The 27,672-nt window shown below is 39.3% G+C and overlaps 2 protein-coding genes across 4 annotated transcripts in view; both read left to right on the top strand.

Annotated features, from left to right (window-relative positions):
- The window catches only part of FNDC7 (fibronectin type III domain containing 7), a 31,698-nt gene extending 27,659 nt beyond the window's left edge, over positions 1 to 4,039 (top strand). For all 3 annotated transcript variants that reach the window (XM_043447124.1, XM_043447131.1, XM_043447116.1), the window contains 2 exons: positions 2,266 to 2,333; positions 2,423 to 4,039. In XM_043447124.1, coding sequence (XP_043303059.1) covers positions 2,266 to 2,297 — 32 coding nt within the window. In that variant the 3' untranslated portion in view covers positions 2,298 to 2,333; positions 2,423 to 4,039. The remainder of the gene's footprint in view (positions 1 to 2,265; positions 2,334 to 2,422) is intronic.
- A 3,746-nt stretch (positions 4,040 to 7,785) lies between these two features.
- STXBP3 (syntaxin binding protein 3) overlaps positions 7,786 to 27,672 on the top strand; it is a 54,861-nt gene continuing 34,974 nt past the window's right edge. Inside the window, exons 1-4 of the mRNA XM_043460470.1 lie at positions 7,786 to 7,934; positions 22,328 to 22,377; positions 22,992 to 23,073; positions 23,778 to 23,854. Coding sequence (XP_043316405.1) covers positions 7,886 to 7,934; positions 22,328 to 22,377; positions 22,992 to 23,073; positions 23,778 to 23,854 — 258 coding nt within the window. The 5' untranslated portion in view covers positions 7,786 to 7,885. The remainder of the gene's footprint in view (positions 7,935 to 22,327; positions 22,378 to 22,991; positions 23,074 to 23,777; positions 23,855 to 27,672) is intronic.

Below are 27,672 nucleotides of genomic sequence, written 5' to 3'. Positions count from 1 at the left end.
GAGTAAAGATAACCCTCACTGCCACTCAGATATGCTCAGGACTGATCCCCTCTAGGCTATTCTGGGGGCCTCATGGGGGCTACTCTTGGCTTGGGGCTGTGGAGATGATCACAGAGCTGTGTGTGCTGACCCAGTGAGTAGCATGTGGTGCTTCAGGAGGAATCTTTGCTACCATCTTCTAGGAGGATTGCTTGATGTGAGGCCTTGGGAATACCCCTAGGGAATATTATAAAACCCAAACTACAGACGGGACACATAAACACACACAACACACAACACACACACACAGTCAGACATGGCTGACTCCAGAGGATAGAAGAGAAAATGAAGCCTTCCTACGAGCAAACCCCACTGGATAGCCTTCCAGCCTGGGCCAGCTCCCTTCCAACACCTCCTTCCACCGGTAGGACACATGCTTCTCTTTGCTGCTGGTTCTCTGTTTCCTCTCCCAGTCCATTACTTCTCTGAGCACAGAAGACACATGTTTTCTAATTCTTGCCCCACCTGCTGTTGCTGTCTAATCACTAAGTCGTGTCCAGCTCTTTGTGACCCCATGGACTGTAGCCCACCAGGCCCCTCTGTCCAGGGATCTACTGGATAAGAATATTGGAGTGGATTGCCCTTCCCTTCTCCAGGGGATCTTACTGACCCAGGGACTGAACCTGCATCTCCTGCATTGGCAGGAGGATTCTTTTCTGCTGAGGAACTGGGGGAGCCCCACGAGCAGTTCTGAAATAAGAACAATCCCTATTAATTTTTAAAGGGTTACTGTTTCCATTGATTACAGGGAAACAGACCTGGCTTATTGAAAATAAATTATGAGAAAAGTTCTAAATTATAATTACTTGGAAAAAAACTCCCAAAGAACTAATGACCATAAGCTCTGGTCTTCAGTAAACTGTACATGGACCAAGGTCTGCATTCTTGGACCATCTTTCCAGTATTATGGTGGTTTTAATTCAATATTTCTCCTGAGCCACAGAGGGGTAGTAGAAGTATCTTGGGGATCCCTAGGAGGTGAAGAGTGGTGTATTATATATTGGTCTTCCCTAAGATTTTGTTAAAGAGATGATACTTAGAAAAAAAAAATGCTTGAAAACCATCACTCTTAGATCTTGCTATTCGAGATCACCAGAAACCTTGTTCAAAATGTATAGTTTTAGGCCCCATGCAGTTACTAAATCCCCAGGTGATTCACATGCATATTCAAGTTTGCGGGTTACTGCTTAGGTAGTAGTGCTCAAACTGGCGTGTATCAAAATCTCTTGGAGAACTAGCAAAGGATGTAGGGACCCATGCCTGCTGAAGTGGGCCCTTGTGTTCCTATCAGGTTCCCATGTGATTCTAACACTCTCCAAGTTTGAGAAGCACTGCTCTAGGTCACTGCTGTCCACTTCCTATGTCCCTCTGGGCTGGCCTTGATTATTACTTCTCCTTTCTCAGCGAGTTTCAGTCTTCAACCTGAAGAGATCTGACCTTTTCTTTAAGAGATTGTTGTAGAAATTCTGCAAGACTCTCAAAAATGATTATTTGGGGGTCTCTACATCATATAGAATTCACTGTATTAAGGGAGAAATTCTAAATTGCTGTCCAGTTTCAGCATTTCTCCTCTCTATACACAGGACTAGTCAGAGTAGGTCCCTAGCTGGCATGGAGCCTCTAGATACGCTAAGGGAAGCTTTGGGAATCTTGTTGGTCTAGGGCTTTTGGTCTTGCTTAACTCTTGGATTATCCTAAAGCTTTTCAACAGCATGAATGGGTTTTTTAAGAGACAGACCTGGGTTCAAATCCTGCCACTGTCTCTTTCCCTTAGGCAAGGTGCTTCAATTCTAAGTACAGGTTTCCTCATCTGAAAACTGGAACAAACTTATCATAAGATGTTATGAAGATTAAAGGAGATATAAATTGTTAGACCCAATGACAGGCTCAAAGTAGGCTCAGTAAATAAAAGGCTTGAGGGTGGAGAGGAAAGTCCTTTGTCTTGGGTCAGTAGTCTGAGGTCCAAGAGACTCTTGGGGAAGATTCATTTCACAAAGCAGAAGACAGAACATCCTGGTTACTTAGAACCTGATGGTCAGTTTCTTCTTGCCCTTTGAATGGTTCAGTTTATCTTACTTTTCTGCTTACTTGCTGTGAAGTGCTGCAAAAATAGCATTTCAAACCGAAACGCTAATCTGAACCTCTGACATCTGAGGGCTTTTTAACTTAAGAAAATGTCTTCATACTAATGCATTTTGTGGCTTCCTCCCTTCCTTGCCTTTTCAGTGATTTACAGAGGGAAGAGAAATGTGGAATGACACAGTAAACCATGGATGAAAACAGAGACTTGACTAGTGAGTAATTTAAATTGAAATGTTATAATTCAAAGGCAAAGTGTTATTTTTTTCTTTGCTTTAAAAATTTCTTCCCATATCTTTTGCAGAGGTTCCTTAATTGTTAGTGTGATTAGAGCTGGAAAATGTCTATTAGAATACAAAATGCCTCTAGGATAGGACAAGCTCTTTTGGCCTTTAGAAGAACTGCTCTGACTCCACTTCCTGAGTTCCAGGTCAGGTGTGTCCTCAATGGCACAGGAATTCAAGATCTGCTGCAGAGAAGACTCAGGGGAGAAATTAATCCAGAAAATCTTGTGAAAGGCTGCCAGAGTGAGCCAGCACACTGGGAAAGTCCTGGAGATGTGAAAGGTCTGCGTAGCAGAAATTCTTGGAGATTTCTTACACCCAGACATAGTAGAGACTACAACACACCCACTTCATAAGTGTTTCAGCGACCCAGCACTTGCCATGCAGCTGTCTAGCCATTCAAGAGTTGGAAGCGTCCATTCCCAAAGAAGTCAAAATCAAGCCACCACACGTTGACTGCACTCATCCAAAACAAAACTCAACAAGGACTTTGGCTGAGGCTGGATAGCAGCAGCTGCCAGGGCCACCTGTAGGAAATAACACCCTCATTTAAATTTAGGAGGAGGAAAAAAAAATAATAATAAAGTTAGGAGGAAGCCGAGCCACTCGCAGACTTTTCCAAGTGAAAGAAAGCATCATGTGTTGACACCTCTGTGTGAGTGTCTGGGAAAGCAGAGTTGCTAGCCTGTTACTGGAATGATTGTAGTCATGCTTTTGAATAAACAAAGACTTCAGATGGAGGGACAGTCAGGGCCAGAGACCCAAACTGTGGCAGACTGACATACATGCGTCTTTGGAGAGAAGGACCATTGATCTTGTTGGCTCTATTCCTCACTCACACTGTAATTGCTCCTTTTTTTTTTTTTTTTTTTGGAGAGAAAAGGCAATGATAAATCTGTTGTACCTAAAAAAATATTGTCCTTCGAGTGCCAGTAACCTTATTAAAAGATAGTGCAAGCTGGACTTGTGCAACACACGTAACTAAAGTGTTTGCTCCCCAGAAGCCTAGCTGTGGAACTAAGACTGTCTGTAGTTAGGAACAACCATAGAAGTCTGCCCAGAGGGAATTGGAGCATGGAATTAGGCTTGAGGTACACTGGGAGGGAACAGCAAACTTCCTTTTCTATGTCTGCTTTCCCTTTCTGTGTGAGACTGAGATACAAATGTGCCACTGATGAGATACTCAAGAGCATTTGCACTTGAAAAGACAGCAAGTCAAAGAACTTAGATCCCAGAAAAATAGAAATTGCTGAGTCAGACAGCACACACAGAAGAGGACCCAATTTAAGTTCACTTTTGTTCCTAAATACCAGTGGATGAACAGGAGTCGGACTAGGTGCATTGACATCAGCTGGGGAACTCATTATTTAATACAGACTTCCTGGTACCATCCCCTGGAGATTCTAACTCAGCAGGTTTGGGACCAGACCTGGGAATCCATACTTTTAACAAACTCACCAAGTGTTTCTGCCATGTGGCCAAGTTTGGGAACCTTAAAAGACTTGCATTGGCCCCATTCTTCCTTGAAGCAAAATTTCAGCGGTAGGAAGCTGAAACATGTTAAAAGATAAACTGAGGCATGTAAAACATTTTAAGAATTTATTTGAGCAGAAATTGATTTGAATTCAGCAGCACCAGAACCGAAATGATTTAGGAGTACTCTACTGACAGGAGCTGGGGGCAGGGGTTGGTGGGAGAGGGGAGACTTTTACTGAAAAGAGGTGGAAACAAAGCAAGGATATTACTTGACTGGCTATAAAACCAATAGCTATGTAGCTATAGTGGTTGTCTTATTTGGGAAATCCTAGTTGGCTATTTGTGATTACTTGTCCTTAGATTTTGATTTCTTAACATTGACACATAAAGACTTAGGTTTTGGTTTGTTCACAAAGGTGGCTAAGGTATTAGAGCCACCTCAGTCTAATGGCCTCCTTGTTTAATTAATTTAACAGAAGCTAGGGGGCTGTGGCATGTGACGAAAGATTGGTGACGAGATCTGAAGGGTTCAGAGTGGGTCCGTGCCCTGTGAGGGGACCATGAATGAACTGGGGCAGTGTTCCGGGTTGTGGTTCAGAGCCCATGACAGACTGTGTGCTGAGCCCAGTCTCTGGCAGTATGTGCCCTCTGATAAGAGTTGTGTCCATGACTGACTGGAACAGGCAAAGAGCCGAGGGCAAAAGCCAAATGGAAGGTCAGGATCCCTGGTCCCAGGACACTAGGGGGCTGCTGGGACCAGTACACTCATACCCTGTAAATACCAGAATATAGAAAAAATGAAATGGCTATCTCCTTAGCTAGGCATCTAAGTCTGGGCTGCTTTGGTCAGAATTCCACAGAAGACAATGTGGTCCACACTGGGTGAACATAAAACCAAAACACGGATGTCGCACATACTACATGCTTTTAAGTGCTTTTCCTATACTCATCCTCATAACAACTTTCTGAGCTAAATGATAATATTCCTTTATATATATATAAAGGAATATATATATATATATTTATAGGAATATACATATATATATATTTTGTTATATATATAACAAAAATGAGACCCAGAAAGGTCAAGGAATTCATCCATGTTCTCATAGCTAACCAGTGGAAACACAGATTATCAGGGGGCCAAGTAAGTATGTAGCATTGATGTATGTAGTATGTATGTAGCATTCCTATACTCATCCTCATAACAACTTTCTGAGCTAAATGATAATATTCCTTTATATATAAAGGAATATATATATATATTTATAGGAATATATATATATTTTGTTATATATATAACAAAAATGAGACCCAGAAAGGTCAAGGAATTCATCCATGTTCTCATAGTTAACCAGTGGAAACACAGATTATCAGGGGGCCAAGTAAGTATGTAGCATTGATCAGACCTTCTAATCTATGATATTTTTATGGAAAATATTTCTCTGGGTTAACATGATTAATTGATAAATTATTAGAGAAGAAGACCTGGATATAGGATGGTGAGTGAGTGATCTGCTTTAACTCAAGAGCTTTTACATTCAGTCTCAATTATTTCAACTGTGTATCTATCTGCTTTACAAATTATGCAATACAGATTTTTCATCTCTGATTAGTTGGTGGATTCTGTCTTCTACTCTGCTATATCCTGTTCAGGGAATTCAAATTTTTCCTTCAATCTGTTTAGGTAAACCAACTAGAGGAGACTAGAGAGACAGCTCAGAGAGGTTATGTGAAACTAGGGCAAGTGAGGTTAGGCAACATAGCATGATGGAAAAGCCAGTGGTTTGGGAGCCATCTTGAGATCTTACATAATTTAATGTCTCCCTCTGAATCTCAGTTTTCACATCTGTAAAATTGCTGTAAAGATTATCATTTTGTTGGGTTGTTGTGAGGTTTGAGATACTATACTCACCTTCAACATATAAATGCAATGACACTGAAGTGTTTCAAGTCATACTACTAATAAGAGGCCAATCCAGGGTTTGTGGCCCCATGACAACATGCTCCTAACGCCCACATTTGCTCCACTATACTACATTGCCACCTTGGAATCTGGCCTTCAGGAGCATGAATCACAGTTATACCCCATGTGACCCAAGTCAAACTTCCAACCCAGAAGGCCCTTTCTGTGTTACCCCTGGCACATGGTCATTCTTCTGAAGACACTTTCATTCATTCCTCATTCCTCTGTCTTGGTTTGACCCTTGAGGACAAGGAGCTTCATTTTAGAAGTGTGAGTCTGTAACATGTCTTTTTCTTATGGCTGGGGGCTCAACCCTGCTATACAAAGCAGAATCTGATTTAAAATTGAAAAGGGAGAGAAATATAATGTGTGCATTTATTTAAAATTTTGAGCAGCTAAGTCTATTTAAAGTAGATTTGAAAGAGGCCAGAGCCCCAGCTTGGCCCAATTAAGTCTAGAATGGAAAGCCATTCATGCCATAGGTTTTTGCTTGAACCCATTTTACAGTTGTTTTTATCCTTCATTTTCCTTCTCTCTCCTAAAGAGCAAAAATTGCAAGTCATCTCACAGCCTGCCCTATCTGTGTAACTCAAACCTTATTTTCCTTCCCACTGCACCACTCCTGTGCATCCTTGGCAAGTTATTTAGTTTCAGTAAGCTTCAGGTTCCTTGATTGTGAGGATTAATGAGATAATTAATTTAGCATGCTGCCTGGCATATACTAGATCCACAGTAAATGTTAGCCATTATTATTACTAGTAGTAACTAACCATTTCCACTTCTCTATGTGACCAACTCGAATTAAGACCATTGGTTCTTTGCAAATCAGTGTGAGAAAGTCTGCTTTTTGCTAGTGTATATGATGTTTATGTATGGAGAAGGAAATGGCAACCCACTCCAGTGTTCTTGCCTGGAGAATCCCAGGGATGGGGGAGCCTGGTGGGCTGCCGTCTATGGGGTCGCACAAAGTCAGACACGACTGAAGTGACTTAGCATGATGTTTATGTTACAGTTGAGGGTCCCAGAAACTAAACTGCTTTAATTCATGATTGATAACTTGTTGTTTGTTGTTGGTCTCAGGGCTTGTGGGATTTTAGTTCCCCTGATGAGTGACTGAACCCACCCACTCATCAGTGAAAGTGCTGGAATCCTAAGCACTGAACCTCCCCAGAATTCCCCTATGACTGATTACCTTGATTTCAAGTCTCAAAATAACCATCTCAAGAAACAGATCTCTGCCTAAACTTTCCCGAAGTCTGAGCTCAGATCATCTCCTTTGTGAATCAGCAATAATTCCCCTCTTTTAAATCTAAAGCACTGATAGTCCCTTCCACATGAATTAATGTTTGTTGACTAAGTATTGTTTTATTGATTCATTTATGTATATTGTCAACATAATGGCATTCACTATTTCAACCAATATTTGCTGCCTTCAAGCATGCCAGGAACTGAGCTATCTAATTAGATTTTTAATTCTTCAGAAGTGGGTCTCTCCTTTCTTTGACTTGCCTGAAAGTCCTGCACAGTTCTGGGCACAGCGGGCTGCACCTCATGGTTCTACATAATTATTAGGTCCTTGAAAAGTGAATAAACTTTTTGGAGGCTAAATTTTCTATTCGGTAGCTGACTGAGTGAAGTCTATTATAAATACCTTCTCAAAGTGAAGAATTCTTTTGTAAACCGAAGAACCCCTCTCTTTTTCATGAATCATGCGTGAATTCGAGTTTCTTAGGTGGTGTTAGCTCACAATCCGTTGGTACGGTTTCACCTTCTGACATCCCAGGACATCGAAATTTGGCTGAGAGCCTCCCGCTAGGGGGAGCGCAACTGCCCACGGAGAATTCACCCACACTGCGCAGCCTCAGTCTGGGGTTGGGCGGGAATCCCATAAGAAGCCCGTGACGTCACTTGTGGGCGTGACCCGTGGGTGTGGGCGGGGCCGTCCCCGCAGCGAAGGGCGGGGCCCGCCAGAACTCGCTCTCACAGCTGAAATAGGCTGCGAGTGGGAGGCGGCCGCTGCTCCTCCACAGCGTTTGGGAAGATGGCGCCGCCGGTGACGGAAAGGGGGCTGAAGAGCGTCGTGTGGCAGAGTGAGTGCGGTGGGGCAGAGGCTGAGAAAGGGAAGGCCACCATGCCGGGCCCTGCTTTCCTGCCCCAGGCCAGCAGTATCTTGGAGAGCCGCGGTTGGCACTTGTTGCTTTGGCTCCCAGGTCCCTGTTAGGATTTCTTCCTGCTTTTCCTGTCAGGATTTCTTCCTGCTTTCCTTCCCAGCCCTTGTTCTGGCGGTGCCAGAGATGGGCGGGGAGCTGGAGGACGAGGCCTTCACGCCGGCGACCGTCAGCGTCTGGGCTCTGCTCGGCCGGGCCCTGGCAGCGAAGTCCCGTCCTGGATGAAAGGCCCCCGGCCCAGCTTTTCCGCCCGAGGCCCCTGCGCGGATCTGGGCGGCGCTCCCGCCTGGGCCCCACCAGTAGGCGATGTCTCTCCACCCGAGACAATCTGAGCACTTGTGTTTCTTTATCCCGTCCCCCCGAGTCTCCCCACACTTGAGTTTCCGTAGACTGCGTATTCTGCTCATTCGTCTTAGTATCCGGGGGAGTTTTACAGGTGTACTTTACGATGCCTGTCCTTTTAAAAAAACAGACCCTTCTTTCTTTCTAGAAGAACCCACTTTCTCAAGAGTTCTTGAGAAGGGACCACGGGAATGAGTGTATCTCGGGGCAAAGTTGCACCTTCACCTCTTTCTTTACACTCTTGGAGCCACTCCCTTCATCTAGGGCTTCACCACTTACTGGTGACTGATACTCTGCCATTCTGCCGTGTTGTCTACAACTTTCGTAAATATCACTCCAAACCTATGTCTGCCACCTTAGCGAGAGAAGGAAACCGCCAGACAGGAAGAACCATCATTGTTTGGCCTTGCTGGGTTCAAAGTAATTATGGCCCAGTAGTGGAAAGGGGTATAATATCTAATTAGTATTTCTGGTTCTGGCTTGTTGAGCAAAGAACAGAAATAGTGACTGAGTTAATAAAATTCTGGGGGTTGTAGAGTTTCTTATTTAAAATTAAAACTCTAAATCGGTAGCTGTTGTATTCCTTAACATAGCAGGTACTAGAAACAAGTGTATAAATAGAATGGGGGGAAAAAGTTAGGACAGATTTTTCTTAATTGGATAATTATAAGGTTTGGAGAAGGAAATGGCAACCCACTTCTGTATTCTTGCCTGGAGAATTCCATGGACAGTCCATGGGGTCACAGAGATTTGGACACAACTGAGCGACTTACACTTAACCTTATAAAGGTTACCATTTTGTTTTTCGAAATTTATATGGGTCACTTTTAAGATTTGGTAATGTTTTAAAATCACAATCGTATTTAAATATATATATATATATGAAAATAGGTAATGAATTGTGTTGTATAAATAATTTCCAAGATGGTCCTTAACACCAGTATTTATCAGGAAAAAAAAGGTTAATGTTAGTAGCATTAGTGTTGATAGCATGGAAACTAGGCAAGAGGGAGTGTTTACAGATAACCAAATTTCCATCTTGTGCTGTTAAGTTGAGGTAGCACCAGGATATAAACATGGAGTGTAAGATAAAGAAGAGGGGATGATGAACGGAAGAAAGGTGTTATAAAGATTCAAAAAAATAGTTTTTGGAATTTTTGTGTAAATAGGAACATAACTAAAAGACAGGCTAATATTCATTCATCATTTAGTAAGTAGAGAAAGAGAAGTGAGAGCCTCTGAATTCTGTTAGCTAAAGAAGATGGAGTCTGAAAGAAATGAGGAAGATATCTCCTCAGAGATAGGAGAATCATATTTGACTGGGAAAAGGTTTTGCTAGGTTTAGGGTAGTACAGTTTGATGAGGTTAGAAAGATAAGTAACTTTCAATTTACCTGCAAAGTAGGAAGAAGGGAATTAATATTTTTTCAACATTACTCTGTGCCAGGCACTATTCTTTACAAATATTAAAACTTAATAAGAATTATTATCTCTAACATGTTAAAGTTGATATACCTATTATCATAGCAGCAGCATTCTAAATAGGCAAAAAGGCAGAATAGCCCAAATGCCCATCAACTGGTGAATGGATTAATAACATGTGGTATGTCCATATAATGGAATATTATTGGGCAATAAAAAGAAGGAAGTACTGATACATACTACATTATTGATGATCCTTGGAAAAACTATGCCAAATGAAAAGAAGCCAGTCATAAAGAACCATATGACTCCATTCATATTAAATGTCCAGAATAGGCAATTATATAGAGATTAGTAGAAAGTAGATTTGTGGTTGCTCATGTCTAGGGAGGCTGGGGACATGTGGGAATTATGGCTAAGGAACTGGGTTTCCTTTTGAAGTAATGAGATGTTCTAAAATTGATTACAGTGATAAGCATATAGCTCTGAATATACTGAAAGCCATTTAATTGTATACTTTGGATGAGTTATGTGTAAATCATAATAAAGCCATTTTTTAAAAAAAACCTTAAACAACTGTTAAATATAGACTTAGTATTCCAACCCAGATTTTTTTGGCTGCAGAGTTTCTGTGTGACCTGTCTGTGACTTTCTACAATGTTTAAACCTCAGTTCAGAGCCTTATTTTTTGCCCAGTCTGTTTCAGTAGCCTAACTGAGCTTCCAAGCCTTGTTCTTTCTCACTCCAGTTCATCTGACCAGACTGGTTTTCCTGTAATAGTATTGAGCTATGATCATGCTGTTCTCCTGCTTAAAAAGACCTACAGAGAGATACCCTGCACTTGTGCCTAACGATCTTTTCAGACACTTAGTCTGCATTTGAAGACTTATAACCTGCTCCAGCCTACCTTTCCTAGTATAATTCCTAGTATAATATTGATGTTTGGCTAGTCCTCCTGTTGACTTTTCTCAAAATCTTCTGCCTCCACATCTTGATGCCAGTTCTTCTGTCTAGAATGCTCCTCTTACTCCTATTCTTCAACTATCCAAGTTTTAGCCAGCGTTCAAGTCTCAGCACAAATGGGGCAATTAACTCCATAGCAGCTTCTCATTTTAATCCCGTGTCTCATATTTCTGTAGCATGTGTGGTTTATCCTTTGCAAATGGTGCCTTTTGTGGCTCTCTTAATAAGCTTCTTGAAGGTAGGCCCACTATTGTGTCTTCTAGAGATTTAAATTCCAAACAGTCCATGGCAGAATGCAATGGGTAATAGTGCTTGTTAAAAGTAAAATGTTGGGGGGGGTGGGGACGGGGAGGCGGTGGGGGGGTGGGGGACTCCCTGGTGTCCAGTGGTTAAGAATCTGCCTTACAATGCCAGGGATGGCAGTTCGAGAACTAAGATCCCACATGCTGGGGAGCAACTAAGCCCATGTGCCGCAACTAAGACCCAATGAAGCTGAATAAATAAATATTTTTTATAAGTAAACAGGAAAAAAAGTGAACAGATCAGTTCTGTAATGCCCCCAATTTATTCAGTAAATATTGAATTCCTATAGGAATACATCAATAGAAAGGAGACAAGTTCCAGTCTTCCTGAATCTTCCGTCCAAGTGGGGAATAATAGAAAATAAGTGTGTAAACAAAGAATAAACATGGCTATTTCAGTCCTTGATATCTATATAAAGAAAGAGGCTTCTCTGAATAGGTAGGTCAGGAAAGGATTCTCTGTTCAGTTCAGACACTCAGTCGACTCTTTGCAACCCTGTGGACTGCAGCACGCCACGCTTCCTTGTCCATCAACAACTCCAGAGCTTGCTCAAACTCATTTCCATCAAGTCAATGATGCCATCCAACCATCTCATCCTCTGTGGTCTCCTTCTCCTCCTGCCTTCAGTCTTTCCCAGCTTCAGGGTCTTTTCTAACAGGTCAGTCCTACACATCAGGTGGCCAAAGTATTGGAGTTTCAGCTTCAGAATCAGTCCTTCCAATGAATATTCAGGACTGATTTCCTTTAGGATTGACTGGTTTGATCTCCTTGCAGTCCGAGGGACTCTCAAGAGTCTTCTCCAATACCACAGTTCAAAAGCATCAATTCTTCGGCGCTCAGTTTTTTTTATAGTCCAACTCTCACATCCATACATGATTACTGGAAAAACCATAGCTTTGACTAGACAGACCTTTGTCAGCAAAGTAATGTCTCTGGCTTTTTAATATGCGGTCTAGGTTGGCCATAGCTTTTCTTCCAAGGAGCAAGCGTCTTAATTTCATGGCTGTGGTCACTGTCTGCAGTGATTTTGGAGCCCAAGAAAATAAAGTCTGTCACTGTTTGCATTGTTTCCCCATCCATTTGCCATGAAGTGATGGGACTGGATGCCATGATCTTCGTTTTTTGAATGTTGAGTTTTAAGCCAGCTTTTTCACTCTCTTCTTTCACCTTTATCCATAGGCTCTTTAGTTCCTCTTCGCTTTTGGCCATAAGGGTGGTGTCATCTGTATCTCTGAGGTTATTGATATTTCTCCCTGTAATCTTGATTCCAGTTTGTGCTTCATCCAGACTGGCATTTCACATGATGTACTCTGCATAGAAGTTAAGTAACCAGGGTGACAATATAGAGCCTTGACGTACTCCTTTCTCAATTTGGAACCAGTCTGTTGTTCCATGTCTGCTTCTAACTGTTGCCTCTAGGCCTGCATACAGAATTCTCAGGAGGGAGGTCAGGTGGTCTGGTTTTCCCATCTGTTTAAGAATTTTCCACAGTTTGTTGTGATCCACACAGTCAAGGCTTTAGCATAGTCAGTGAAGCAGATGTTTTTCTGGATCTTTCTTGCTTTTTCTTATGATCCGGTGGATGTTGGTAATTTGATCTCTGGTTCCTCTGCCTCTTCTAAATCCAGCTTGAACATCTGGAAGTTCTCAGTTTGCATACAGTTGAAGCCTAGTTTGGAGAATTTTGAGCATTCCTTTCCTAGCATGCGAGGTGAGTATAGTATGGTAGTTTGAACATTCCTTGGCATTGCCTTTCTTTGGGATTGGAATGAAAACTGACCTTTTCCAATTATGTAGCCACTGCTGAGTTTTCCAAATTTGCTGGCATATTGAGTGCAACACTTTCACAGCATCATCTTTTAGGATTTGAAACAATTCAGCTGGAATTCCATTACCTCCACTAGCTTTGTTCATAGTGATGCTTCCTAAGGCCTGTTTGACTTCACATTCCAGGATGTCTGGTTCTAGGTGAGTGATCACACCATTATGATTATCTGGGTCACAAAGCTCTTTTTTGTATAGTTTTTCTGTGTATTCTTGCCTTCTCTTTTTAATATCTTCTGATTCTGTTAGGTCCATACCATTTCTGTCCTTTATTGTGCCCATCTTTGGATGAAATGTTCTCTTGGTATCTCTAATTTTCTTGAAGAGATCTCTATAGTCTTTCCCATTCTGTTGTTTTCCTTTGTTTCTTTGCATTGGTCACTTAGGAATGCTTTCTAATTTCTCCTTGCTATTCTTCTGAACTCTGCATTCAGATGGATATATCTTTCCTTTTGTCCTTTGCCTTTCACGTCTCTTTTCTCAGCTTTTTGCAAGGCCTCCTCAGACAACCGTTTTGCCTTTTTGCATTTCTTTTTCTTGTTGACGGTTTTGATCACCACCTCCTGTACAGTGTCGTGAACCTCTGTCCATAGTTCTTCAAGCACTCTGTCTATCAGATCTAATCCCTTGAATCTATTTGTCACTTCCACCATATAATCATAAAGGATTTGATTTAGGTCATACCTGAATGGTCTAGAAGGCTTCCCTTATGACTCAGGTGGTAAAGAATCTGCCTGCAATGAGGGAGTCTGGGTTCGATCCTTGGATTGGGAAGATCCCCTGGAGAAAGGAAAGGCTACCCACTCCAGTATTTTGGCCTGGAGAATTCCATGGAGGAGTCCATGGTGTCCCAAAGAGTCAGACACAACTGAGCGACTTTCACTTTGACTTTCGTTTTTGATGGTCTAGTGGTTTTCCCTACTTTGTTCAAGTCTGAATTTTGTAGTCAAGAGTTCATGATCTGAGCCACAGTCAGCTCCTGGTCATGTTTTTGCTGACTGTATAGAGCTGCTCCATCTTCACCTGCAAAGAATATAATCAGTCTGATTTAGGTATTGACCATCTGGTGATATCCGTGTGTAGAGTTGTCTTTTTCTGTTGTTGAAGAGGGTGTTTGTTATGACCCGTGCATTCTCTTCGCATAAGTCTCTTAGCCTTTGCCCTGTTTCTCTGAGTGGGTAACATTTGAGCTGAGACCTAAAACATGAGAGGGAATCAGCCTTTAGGGACTACATTAAAACCCCTTTTAAAAATTTAATGTTTCGAGTACAAAGGGCTGCATTTATTTACAAAACTAATTCCTGTATATAACATCAGTAAAAATTTATAGTGCTTGGTATTGCTTATTTGCCGTTTTTTGTAACCCACTCCAGTGTTCTTGCCTGGAGGATCCCAGGGACTGCGGAGCCTGGTGGGCTGCCGTCTATGGGGTTGCACAGAGTCAGACATGACTGAAGCGACTTAGCAGCAGCAGCTGTAGGGGAGTGGTAGCAAAGCTATCACTGATAAAATATTTTAAATAAAAATTTGATGAAGTTTATTTGAAAAACACAGCAGAACAATAGTAACTAAGTAAATATAGTAACTAAGTAAAGCAATGATATTTTATTTTTCCTTATTCAGTACAGCCTGTTATAAACAATAGTTTAATGTCTATAATTTACCTTGTATATTTTAGAGGAAATGTTGGAGAAAGTGAATCTCAAAAAATTACAGATCAAAGTAATTTGTTTACAAATTAAAATCGACACCTTAAATTATAAGCTTTTTGCTTTTCATGTTTTTCTTCTAGTCCTTATATACCTTCAGATACATTTTTTATTATTGGTCATTTTGTTGCTTCATTTTTTTAAATGCTTAACATTGACATAACTCTTTCCTCTTCCTTCATAATCTTAGTAATTAGTATTTTTAATCATTCTTAAATACCTTGATGTGGCAAAAAATTTCGATAATAGAAAAGACTGTAATATAAAATTAATCTTCATCTCTACCCAGAGCCCAGACTCCTTTCCCAGAGACAGCCACTCAGGTTTTTTATAAATTCCTTGAGAACTTATTTTTCCCAAATATAGGGCTTCCCACGTGGCGCTCATGGTAAAGAATTTGCCTGCCAGTGCAGGAGACGCAAGAGACTTGGGTTCAGTCCCTGGGTCAGGATGAATCCCCTGGAGAAAGAAATGGCAATCACCCAGTATTCTTGGCTGGGAAATCCCATGGACAAAGGAGTCTGGTGGGCTACAGTCTGTGATGTCACAAAGAGTCAGACACAATTGAGCATGCATGCACACATGTATACACACACACACACACACACATGGGCATGTAGAAAATACTTTTTTGTTTTTCTGTTTTAATCTGTTATCTTTATGGCTTTTTTCATTCTGGTTACTTCTTTATCTTGTAACACAATTTTTTCCTTTTTTGAAAATTTGCAGAATCATGTATTCATTTAAACCAATTTTTATTAAGTGCCACCCCTGTTCTAGGTGTTTATTCCTTTTGTTGTTGTCCAATCAATAAGTCGTGTCCGACTCTTTGAGACTCCATGGACTGCAGCACAGGCTTCCCTGTCCTTCCTTCACTGTCTCCTGGCGTCTGCTCAAATTCATGTCCGTTGAGTCCATTCGAGTCCATTGATGCTATCCAACTATCTCATCCTCTACCGCCCCCTTCTCCTTTTGCAGTCAGTCTTTCCCAGCATCAGGGTCCTTTCTAGTGAGTCAGCCCTTTGCATCAGGTGGCCAAAGTATTGGAGCTTTAGCTTCAGCTTCAGTCATTCCTATGAGAATTCTGGGTTGATTTCCTTTAGGATTGATTGGTTTGTTCTCCTTGTAGTCCAGGGAACTCTCAAGAGTCTTCTCCAGCACCACAATTCAAAAGCATCAATTCTTCGGCGCTCAGCCTTCTTTGTAGTCCAACTCTCACATTCCTACATGACTAATGGAAAAGCCCTAGCTTTGACTGTATGGAACTTTGTTGGCAAAGTGATGTCTCTGCTTTTTTGATACACTGTCTAGTTTTGTCATAGCTTTCCTTCCAAGGCGCAAGTGTCTTTTAATTTCATGGCTGTAGTCACTGTCCACAGTAATTTTGAAGCCCAAGAAAATAAAATCTGTCACTGTTTCCACATTTCCCCCTTTTGTATTCATATTCCTTGACCTGGAATTCACAGTTCAGTGGGAGGAGACAGGTATACAGGTACTAAGTACTATGTTAGCAGCATGAAGAAGTTTCAGAAAAAGAGAAGAAAAAGAAATTTTTTTCCTCTCTGGAACTGCATTAGGGAAGACTCCAAATAGAGGGTAACATTGAAAGGTAGTAGGTTTTTGCCAGATAGGGAAGTCTGAACTAGGACCCAAAGGCATTAAAGTATGTGATTGTTTATGGAATAATTCCTTTTGTTTGAGTACAGAATATTTATTGCAAGGAATAGGGGGATGAAGGCTATAAAAGGTAGGTTGGAGCTAAATTGTTTAAAAATGCTCTAGCAGTGGGAAGCCATTAGAGACGAAAAGTTTGTCTTCCTCCTCCAGCAGCAGCTGTCAGCATTTTGGGGACTTATTAGAACAATGCTGAAAGGAAGTCATTTTTTGTTCCTAAAGTTTTCACTAAGTATAATGCTAGTATAAGGTGTACTATTGCTAAATGTATAGCTGGATAAATTTTTATTTATGTAACTACCACCTCTATGAAACGTTAACCCCAGAACCCTTCTGATTATACATTTGGCATTGCTGATGCCATACACTACTTTGTTAGTTCTCCTTTCATTTTTTCCATCAGTATTTTCACATCCTCTTTGGTGTTACAATTTAAAATATATTTCACTTCATATGTATAAGAAATAGAAGGAGAAAAGTTAGGGTAATTGGTATTAATAGGTCGTTAATTGGGTAGCATTTGGACTGGTGGAAGATTAATTTAGAGATTGGGTGAAGGCCAGTTGATGGAGGATGTTGAATGGTAGAATCTAGGTTTTATTCTGAGGTAACAGAATTTGAGAGAATTTTGAGGTAGGTATTGAAGTGACAGGGCTGTGCTTCAGGAAGAGGACTCTTGACTGCAGTGTGGAAAACGTACTGGGGAAGGTAAAGGGGTTAGAGGTAGGGAGCAGGAAATCCAGATAGGAGATTACTGTAGTAATTCTGTGAGAGAGAGTAAGAATCAGGGCATTGGTAGTGATGATGGCAATCACCAGAAAGAACAATCGATACTGCCTAGTGATTAGAAATGGAGAAAAGAGAAAATAGCTGAAGACAATGACTAAGAAGATGACAATAAAACTCATAGAAGTGGAGACATCTAGAGCAGTTTTTAGGGCATTTAATCTCAATTTGAGGCATGTAGCTGCTTAAACCTGTATTGTGTAATTGAAAGAAGTACAAGGAAAGATGAGAATTTGTGGAAAAATGAAGGATTGCTGTGGGTTAGCAGGAAATAGGGAGAAGTTGGTCAAAGAGGACAAGCTTCCAGTTCAAAGATGACTAAGTTCTGAGGATCTAATGCACAGCATTGTGGTTATAGATAAAAATACCATACTATATAATTGAGAATTGCAGAGAGAATAGATCTTACATGTTCTCACCCCAAAAAAAGAAATGGTATATGGAGTGGTGGAGGTGTTAACTAACACAGCAGTTGTAATTATAGTGCAATATATGTGTATCAGATCAATACCTTGTTAACCTTAAAAGTTACACAATGTTATATGTGAGTTTATCTCAGTAAAGTTGGGGGAAAAAATTGAAGAACTGATCTGATAGATGAAACTTTGATGATGAACATGGTCTCTGAGGAAGAGTATAGAGCAAGCAGAGCAAAAGTAAGAGAATTGAATCTTGGGATGTATCCTAATTTAGGGTGCTAGAGAAATGGATTATAAGGTTAAATAATTTCCATTAATAATTAGAGGAAATACCTTTTTAGTTCTGTAATATTAGTTGATGTGATTTCCTTGGACTACTCCAAACACATTTTACCTGTAACCAAATCACCTTTCATGGATTCCCCTAATCTCTGTCCACATACTAGTTATCTCTTTATCATTTATTTTTGAGATGCTAGCACTTACTGGCTTGGTATCCTCAGATTCTAAGGTGGTACTATATAGTTAGAAATAAAAAGCAAGCCACTTAAAATTTTCTGATAGCCAAAAAAAAAAAAAAAGTTAAACAGGTGAAATTAATTTTTAAAATATATTTTGTTTAACCCGATATATCCAAAATGTTACCATTGAAATGTCTAATCAAATAATGATATTTTGGATTTCTGTTTTTTTACTAAGTCTTTGAAATCTGGTATGTATTTTATACTTGCAGGACATCCCAGTTCAGGCGAGCCACATTTCCAGTGCTCATCAGTAAGCCACATATGATTAGTTTCTGCCATATAAAACAATGCCATTTCCAAGGTGTTAAAAGACTAGAATGATTTCTACTGGGGAGCTGTTCAGTCTGCTCCATCATAAGTCCCATGAGCATTCACTTCTTAAGAGAAAGACACAAATTTGGCAAAAATAAGCAAAATGTCTATGATTTTCTATTTGTTTTAGGTATCCAGGAATAAAGCAAGCTTAGATAGGGAAGTACCATAATGTTTCAGTGTCTCAGTGCTGCTTAAGAAAATCCTTCCTCTTTGCCTGTAGAATACTAGAAAATATTGCTCTAGGCTTAAATTATGGTTAAATACTTCAGGCTTTTGCTGTAAATCTCATATAACTTCATAGTCTCCTCGGCAAACATATAAAAGCCCCTTAACTAATACTCTTAACACTTTCAAACCTTCCCAAACACAGTAAAACCTTTAAGGTCACAATTCTTATGATGAATATCAGTAACCCTTATCAAATATACCCTCTACTTGGACATGTCATTTTTAACATAATGCCAAAAACTTCATGGTAAATTTCCAAAAGTATGAAGTGAAAGAAATATAAATTAAATAGAAATGCATTGTATAAATATCTCATCAATAATTAATAAAAACACAAGTTGCTATAATTTATATTTAATTTTACTACAGTTTTCAAAGTTAATTGCAAATTAATAAAATATTAAATGTGGGAAATTTTTGTCTTACCAAGTAGAATAACATGTATTTATGTGGATTGCCTTTGTGTACTGTTTAATAATTTTAAAAATATATTTTTAGATTAATTTTGAAAATCATTGCAAGGAATACATTGCTAATATTTATTCATTATAAATCTGAATATTTGTATCCTAATGCTGTAACGTTGGACTTTCTGTGTAACTCAGTCAGTAAAGCATCTGCCTGCGATGCAGGAGACCTGGATTCAATCCTGGGTCTGGAAGTTCCCCTGGAGTAGGAAATGGCAGCCCACTCTAGTATTCTTGCCTGGAGCATCCCATGGACAGAAGAGCCTGGTAGGCTACAGTTCATGGGATCGCAAGACAGGACTATCTTTCTTGGGCTTCCCTGATAGCTCAGTTGGTAAAGAATCTGCCTGCAGTGCAGGCAGTTTGATTCCTAGGTCAGGAAGATGCGCTGAAGAAGGGATAGGCTACTCACTCCCGTATTCTTAGGCTTTCCTGGTGGCTCCGCTGGTGAAGAATAAACCTGCAGTGTGGGACGCCTGGGTTCCATCCCTGGGTTGGAAAGATCCTCTGGAGAAGGGAAGGGCTACCCACTCCAGTTTCTGGCCCAGAGAAATATCAATAAACTCAGATACGCAGATGACACCACCGTTATGGCAGAAAGTGAAGAGGAACTAAAGAGCCTCTTGATAAAGGTGAAAGGAGAGTGAAAAAGCTGGCTTAAAACTTAACATTCAGAAAGTGAAGATCATGGCATCTGGTCCCATCACTTCATGGCAAATAGATGGGAAAACAATGGAAACAGTGACAGACTATTTTCTTGGGCTCCAAAATCACTGCAGACGGTGAGTGCAGCCATGAAATTAAAGGACACTTGCTCCTTGGAAGAAAAGCTATAACCAACCTAGACAGCATATTAAAAAGCAGAGACATTACTTTGCTGACAAAGGTCCATCTAGTCAAAGCTATGATTTTTCCAGTAGTCACGTATGGATGTGAGAATTGGACTATAAAGAAAGCTGAGCGCTGAAGAATTGATGCTTTCGTACTGTGGTGTTGGAGAAGACTCTTGAGAGCCCCTTGGACTGCAAGGAGGTCAAACCAGTCCATCCTAAATAGGAAATCAGTCCTGAATGTTTGTTGGAATGACTGATGCCGAAGCTGAAACTCCAATACTTTGGCCACCTGATGGGAAGAACTGATTCATTGGAAAAGACCCTGATGCTGGGAAAGATTGAAAGCAGAAGGAGAAGGGAACGACAGAGGATGAGATGGTTGGATGCCATCACCGATTCAATGGACATGAATTTGAGCAAGCTTCAGGAGTTTGTGATGGACAGGAAAGCCTGGCGTGCTATAGTCCATGGGGTCGCAGAGTCAGGCACAACTGAGGGACTGAACTGAATGCTGTAACACATTTTCAAAAATTGTAATGAAATAAATCAGGAAGAAACTTACTTACCTGGTTTCGTTTGTCAGATGTAATTTAGTAATGAACTCGTTAGGGATTTTCCTGCAGTTTTTTTTTCATCTTGTTTACTTAGGATTTAAGTAGAGTTGGGAAAACCAAGTCAAATAATACTTTCAGAAATTTTTTCCAGATGTGTTTATATAATTAAATATTATTGTTGACTACTTGCTAAGTTGTGTCTGACTCTTTGCAAGCTCATGGACTGCAGCACTCCAGGCTCCTTTGTCCTCTGCTGACTCCCAGAGTTTGCTCAAATTCTTGTCTATTGTGTCAGTGATGCTATCTAACCATCACTTCCTCTGCTGCCCCCTTCTCATTTTTCCTTCAGTCTTTCTCTGCATCAGGATTTTTTCCGGTGAGTTTGCTTTCCACATCAGGTGGCCAAAATATTGGAGCTTCAACAACAGTACTTACACTGAATATTCATAGTTGATTTCCTTTAAGACTGACTGGTTTGATCTCTTTGCAGTCCAAGGGACTCTCAAGATGATTCTTTAGCACCACAATTTGAAAGCATCAATTCTTTGGCACTCAGCGTTCTTTATGGTCCAACTCTCACATCCAATACTGGAAAAACCATAGCTTTGACTATATGGACCTTTGTTGGCAAAGTGATGTCTTTGCTTTTTAATACGCTGTCTCAGTTTATCATAGCTTTCCTTCCAAGGAGTGTCTTTTCATTTCGTGGCTGTGGTAACCGTCCACAGTGATTTCCGAGCCCAAGAAAATAAAATATGTCCTTGCTTCTACTTTTTCCCTTTCTATTTGCCATGAAGTGATGCGACTGGATGCCCTGATATTAGTTTTTTGAATGTTGAGTTTTAAGCCAGCTTTTTCATTCTCCTCTTTCACCCTCATCAAGAGGCTCTTTAGTTCCTCTTCACTCTCTGCCATTAGAGTGGTATTATCTGTATATCTGAGGTTGTTAATACTTCTCCCAGCAATCTTGGTTCCATCTTGTGATTCATCCAGCCTGGCATTTTGCATGATGTACTCTGCATATAAGTTAAATAAGCAGGATCATGGTATACAGCCTTGTCATACTCCTTTCCCAGTTTTGAACCAGTTGTTCTGTGTCCGATTGTAACTATTGCTTCTTGACTCACATACAGATTTCTCAGGAGGCAGGTCAGGTGGTCTGGTATTCCCATCTCTTTAAGAATTTTTCCATTTGTTGTGATCCACACAGTCAAAGGTATTAGCGTAGTGAATGAAGCAGAATTAAATATTTTCCTGGAACTCCCTTGCTTTCTCCATGATTCAGTAAACAGAGACAATTTGATCTCTTGTTCCCCTGCCTCTTTGAAACCCAGCTTGAACATCTGGAATTTCTCGGTTCACGTATTGCCTTCATGGATCACAGCCTTGTCTTGGTGAAGGGGCTTGCATAACTCAGTGAAGCTATGAGCCATGCTGTGCAAGGCCACCCAAGATGGGCAGGTCACGGTGAGAGTTCTGACAAAACATGGTCTTCTGGAGGAAGAAATGGCAACACACTCTAGTATTCTTGCCAGGAAAATCCCATGGACAGAAGAGCCTTGTGGGGTATAGTCCATGGGGTTTCAAAGAATCAGATGCAACTGAGTGACTGAGCCTACATGCACCAGAGAGAATGAAGTGGCTAGGCCAAAGTGGAAACAGCACTCAATTGTGGATGTGTCTGGTGGTGAAACTAGAGTCCGATGCTGTAAAGGACAGTAATTAAATATATTAGCCTTTTTAATATTATTTTTAGTCTCAAAAAGTTAAAATATATTATGGTTTAAATGTACCATATAGGTTCAGTATTAAAGAAAACTGGATTTTTACTCGTGTATATGTACTTTTTATGAAGCTGAGCAATTCCAAGTGATATTTCCCAGCCATCTTGGACATTTTGAGTAGTTTATTCTATTTATTAAGATTCCTAAATAGTTCTCTTTTTCTTTGCAGAGATAAAAGCAACAGTGTTTGATGACTGCAAGAAAGAAGGCGAATGGAAGGTATAATTTACATATTCACATAGAATTTGCATAATGCTAGAAACCTTTATTGGGGACTTGTACATATTTTACTTATTACACTTGTATAAAAGTACAGAGTTAGAGCCATAGTGTTTGCCTTCAAATCCCAGCTTTACCTCCTATTAGCTGTGGCTTCTTGAGCAAATTACTTGATGTCTCTATGCCTCTGTTTCTTTATCTATAAAGTAGGGATGGTAGTACGTCATAGAGTATTTGTAAATATTAAATGAATTTATTCATGTAAAGTGCTTAGAACAGTGCCTAGAACAATTATTCCACCACAAGCAGCATTTTATGATTTTAAGAAAATTTGATGTTCAACATAAGATGCATTTAAAGTGAACAAATTCTGCTTCAAAGTGAAAATATTGCTTATTTATGTATAATATTATATGTCCATATATTGAGGAAATAAATTTCTAAATCATGAAAGTTAAATGAGTTGAGATAATTTTGTTTACTCTCCTGATATTTTAATTTTATGTTATAAATAGACTATGAATTTGAGTATGTGTAATGCATTAAATTCTGTCTTTTGTGAATTCTTGGCAGTTAAATGCTTAAACTATTTCTTAATTTATATTCATTTTAAGATAATGCTTCTAGATGAATTTACCACTAAGCTTTTGGCATCATGTTGTAAAATGACAGATCTTCTAGCAGAGGGTATAACTGGTAAGTGTTTCAAATACTCACCATGAAAAACTTTTTTTTTTAAATTATGATAGGGAGAGTTTAAAGTATTAATAAATTTTAGTTAGTAATTGTGTTTCTCAGGGGATTATGTCTTATTTTTTTAGTAACTGTAGCTATAATAATTATTATGGACACTCTTTTCTTTGTGAATCTTCAGAATAACCTCTGTAAGTCAGGATTTTTCCCCTCAGCTGAGACATGTAGTTAAGCGCCCCTAACCAAGACTAAGTCAGTTGCCTTGCTGAGTTTGTTCTTCAAAATTTTTATTGTTATATATTTGTTATAGTTTTGTATGTTGATGCAGTAAGTTTACTTCAGTATTTTGACTGATGTTTGTGGTTTTCATGTTTTGTTTTTAAATGGATAGTAAGATTTATGTCATAAAATCAACTTTTGTGCTTATTTCCAAGTGTGTAATACTGACTTTTTAAGCTTCTCTTTATTACCTAGAAATGAGGCAATTGCAAATTTAAATCAGCTTTAGTGTGGGGTTATGAAAAATAACACTGCCACAGTTGCTGTCTTCCACCAGGCAGGATTGTGTTAATAAGATTTTAATTTCTCTTACCTCTTCATAGTAGCCTTTTAAAGACAGATATTAAATACCATAATTTGTAATGTGAAAACTGAAACTCCAAGTCAAATATAATTCTTTGTTTATATTTTGGACTTTTTTTTGTTAGTTGTGGAGAATATTTATAAAAATCGAGAACCTGTCAGACAAATGAAAGCTCTTTATTTTATCTCTCCAACATCAAAGGTGAGTGTTTTGAATCTAAACAGTATGTTCTTCAAAACTTTCACCATAGATGAAATTTTCTCTTAAGAAACTTAAAGTAATAAAATGTCCTTTATTAGACAGGTAGTGTTATAAACTAGTTTGTGTAAGAAAGTCTTTCTGAATTAGAAGGTTGTTTTATTTGTATTCTTCTCAATGGGAATATATGTGAAAGAATTCCTTTCTCCCCCTATATGAAAGCGGAATTTATTTGTATAAAACAATAGAGTTTCAAAAAAATTAAGTTTCTTTCAGTAATTTGTTACTCATGTAGTTTCTAGTCAACCATGATTTTAGGAGAAAGGGAATGTATGTGAAAGAAATAGTCTTGGATTAATCTTTCATTAATATTAGCTACTTCCCTATAGCATACACATATGTATCTGTATACACACATATATGCATATATATGAATGTATGTATTTCTTTATGGGAAAGGAATTTTTAAATTTATAATCTAACCATGATTTAATTCATACTTAAAGTCAAGCTTTTAGAGTCATATAAATATCAGATTCATTTATTCTGTATAGTATCTGAGAGTGCATTTTCCAACACATCCTTTGGCTTTTTCTTAGAATAAAAATGTTAATTTTACAATTCCAGTTTCATTTCTTCTAACTCTAGCAGACAGTAGGGAAAAACCCAAATATTTACTATGTAATCTATACATGTTGGCTGCTGGTAGATTTTAATGACATTTTGTATCTTATCTGTAATATAATTTTATAAGAAAATTTATGCTCAGAAAAATATGAAAGTCAAAAGTACCATTTTCACCTACTAAATTGGCAGAGAGATTAAAAAAGTGTGGGTGTATATTTAGACATTTATTTATCTGTCTTACCTATGTATCATATTCTAGCTCTCAATATGCATTATCAATGGATAATCAAGCAGAAACTACTATATACTGCTAGTGGGAGTATAGATTAATACAACCTTTTTGGAAAATAATTTGCCATATCAAGAACCTTAAAACGTTCTGAGTCATGAAATTTATTGTTAAAAAAAAATCAGTAAATGGTTAAACTAAGTTCCTAAAATCCAAAGAAATTCTTAGCGTTAATACATAATGGTAGGAAAGATCTTGTGACCATTGAAAATGAGATTTCTAGAAAATTTTAATGATCTATGTCAATGTTCATTTTTAATGTAAGTGACAGAAAGCAGGATACAAAATAAAATATTCAGGAAAGGATCAAAGAATTCAGAGAAAATGATATCTAAATGTGACTCCTTTATCTCCCACAACCAATTCTGGTTTCTCTTCCTATCCTGAATCAATTCACTTTTCGGTCCTATAGACCTATGGATGCATGTGAGACCTTGGGCTCTTTGGGCACTTGTAGAGAAACTTGGTATGAGATTTCCTTCCTCAGGGGCTGGGCAAGCATCTGGAGGCTAGCTTCAGAGAGTTCTCAGACAAGGGTCATGAAATGACAGATTTTAGGAAGAGTTTTGGTTATAAGAGATCTGTGAACCCTAGGGGAAAGGTCAGATGGGTGGTTTGTTTTCTTTTATACTCACAGCCCTCAGGAGGAGAAACCTGTTTACCTTCTTCTTATGGTACTGCCTCTCTTCAGGATACTCCAACAGCTAAACCTAAGTGTTAGCTGAACTGATATAGAAGCAACCACACATCTAAGTGGGTCAGATGACCAGAGAGAGAAGGTTTAGTAAGAATGAGAAAAGGATACATATAGCAAAATACAAGAGCTTGGAAGGAAGGATGATAATCTAAACAGAAAATAGTATACTTAAGAAGAGTCTGGTGTGACATGTAAAAACTTTCTGAAGCTCTGAAGTATATTTTCTTAGTTAAGAGGTTAACTGTAGAGGAGGAAATTTTAATTGATAGTCTGGAAGATAAAAACGAAGTATCTCAAAGCAAAAAAAAAAATCATGGAAATCATGGTGGGGAAGATAAGAGACTTGCAGGGTAGATTAATGAGCTCTAACAGAAATATGTTACTGTCCACTACTATGTTAGTAGTAAATATGTTAATATCTACTAGTAAATATGTTAATATCTACTACTGTGGGCAGGAATCCCTTAGAAGAAATGGAGTAGGCATCATGGTCAACAAAGAGTCCATAATGCAGTACTTGGATGCAATCTCAAAAATGACAGGATGATCTCTGTTCGTTTCCAAGGCAAACCATTCAATATCACGGTAATCCAAGCCTATGCCCCAACCAGTAATGCTGAAGAAGCTGAAGTTGAACGGTTCTATGAAGACTGACAAGACCTTTTAGAACTAACACCCAAGGAAAGATGTCCTTTTCATTATAGGGGACTGGAATGCAAAAGTAGGAAGTCATGAAACACCTGGAGTAACAGGCAAATTTGGCCTTGGAGTACAGAATGAAGCAGGGCAGAGGCTAACAGGGTTTTGCAAAGAAAATGCACTGGTCATGGCAAACACCCTCTTCCAACAACACAAGAGAAGACTCTACACGTGGACATCACCAGATGGTCAACACTGAAATCAGATTGATTATATCCTTTGCAGCCAAAGATGGAGAAACTCTATACAGTCAGCAAAAACAAGACCGGGAGCTGACTCTGGCTCAGATCATGAACTCCTTATTGCAAAATTCAGACTTCAATTGAAGAAAGTAGGGAAAACCACTAGACCATTCAGGTATGACCTAAATCAAATCCCTTATGACTATCCAGTGGAAGTGAGAAATAGATTTAAGGGACTAGATCTGATAGAGTGCCTGATGAATTATGGATGGAGGTTTGTGACATTGTATAGGAGACAGGGATCAAGACCATCCTCATGGAAAAGAAATGCAAAAAGGCAAAATGGTTGTCTGAGGAGGCCTTACAAATAGCTGTGAAAAGAAGAGAACTGAAAAGCAAAGGAGAAAAGGAAAGATATTCCCATTTGAATGCAGAGTTCCAAAGAATAGCAAGGAGAGATAAGAAAGCCTTGCTCAGTGATCAGTGCAAAGAAATAGAGGAAAACAACAGAATGGGAAAGACTAGAGATCTCTTCAAGAAAATTAGAGATACCAAGGGAACATTTCATTCAAAGATGGGTTCGATAAAGGACAGAAATGATATGGACCTAACAGAAGCAGAAGATACTAAGAAGAGGTAGCAAGAATATACAGAAGGACTGTACCAAAAAGATCTTCACGACCCAGATAATCACGATGGTGTGATCACTCACCTAGAGCCAGACATCCTGGAATGTGAAGTCAAGTGGGCCTTAGAAAGCAGCACTACAAACAAAGCTAGTGGAGATGATGGAATTCCAGTTGAGCTATTTCAAATCCTGAAAGATGATGCTGTGAAAGTGCTGCACGCAATATGCCAGCAAATTTGGAAAACTCAGCAGTGGCCTCAGGACTGGAAAAGGTCAGTTTTCATTCCAATCCCAAAGAAAGGCAATGCCAAAGAATGCTCAAACTACCACACAATTGCACTCATCTCACATGCTAGTAAAGTAATGCTCAAAAATTCTCCAGGCCAGGCTTCAGCAGTACGTGAACCATGAACTTCCAGATGTTCAAGCTGGTTTTAGAAAAGGCAGAGGAACAAGAGATCAAATTGCCAATATCCACTGGATCATCGAAAAAGCAAGAGAGTTCCAGAAAAACATCTATTTCTGCTTTATTGACTATGCCAAAGCCTTTGACTGTGTGGATCATAAGGAACTATGGAAAATTCTGAAAGAGATGGGAATACCAGACCACCTGACCCACCTCTTGAGAAACCTATATGCAGGTCAGGAAGTAACAGCTAAAACTGGATATGGAACAACAGACTGGTTCCAAATAGGAAA

The sequence above is a fragment of the Cervus canadensis genome, chromosome 2 (genome assembly GCF_019320065.1).
Source record: "Cervus canadensis isolate Bull #8, Minnesota chromosome 2, ASM1932006v1, whole genome shotgun sequence".
Taxonomy (NCBI): domain Eukaryota; kingdom Metazoa; phylum Chordata; class Mammalia; order Artiodactyla; family Cervidae; genus Cervus; species Cervus canadensis.
Note: the sequence above shows the minus strand (reverse complement) of the source record. Positions and strands in the feature narration are given on the sequence as shown.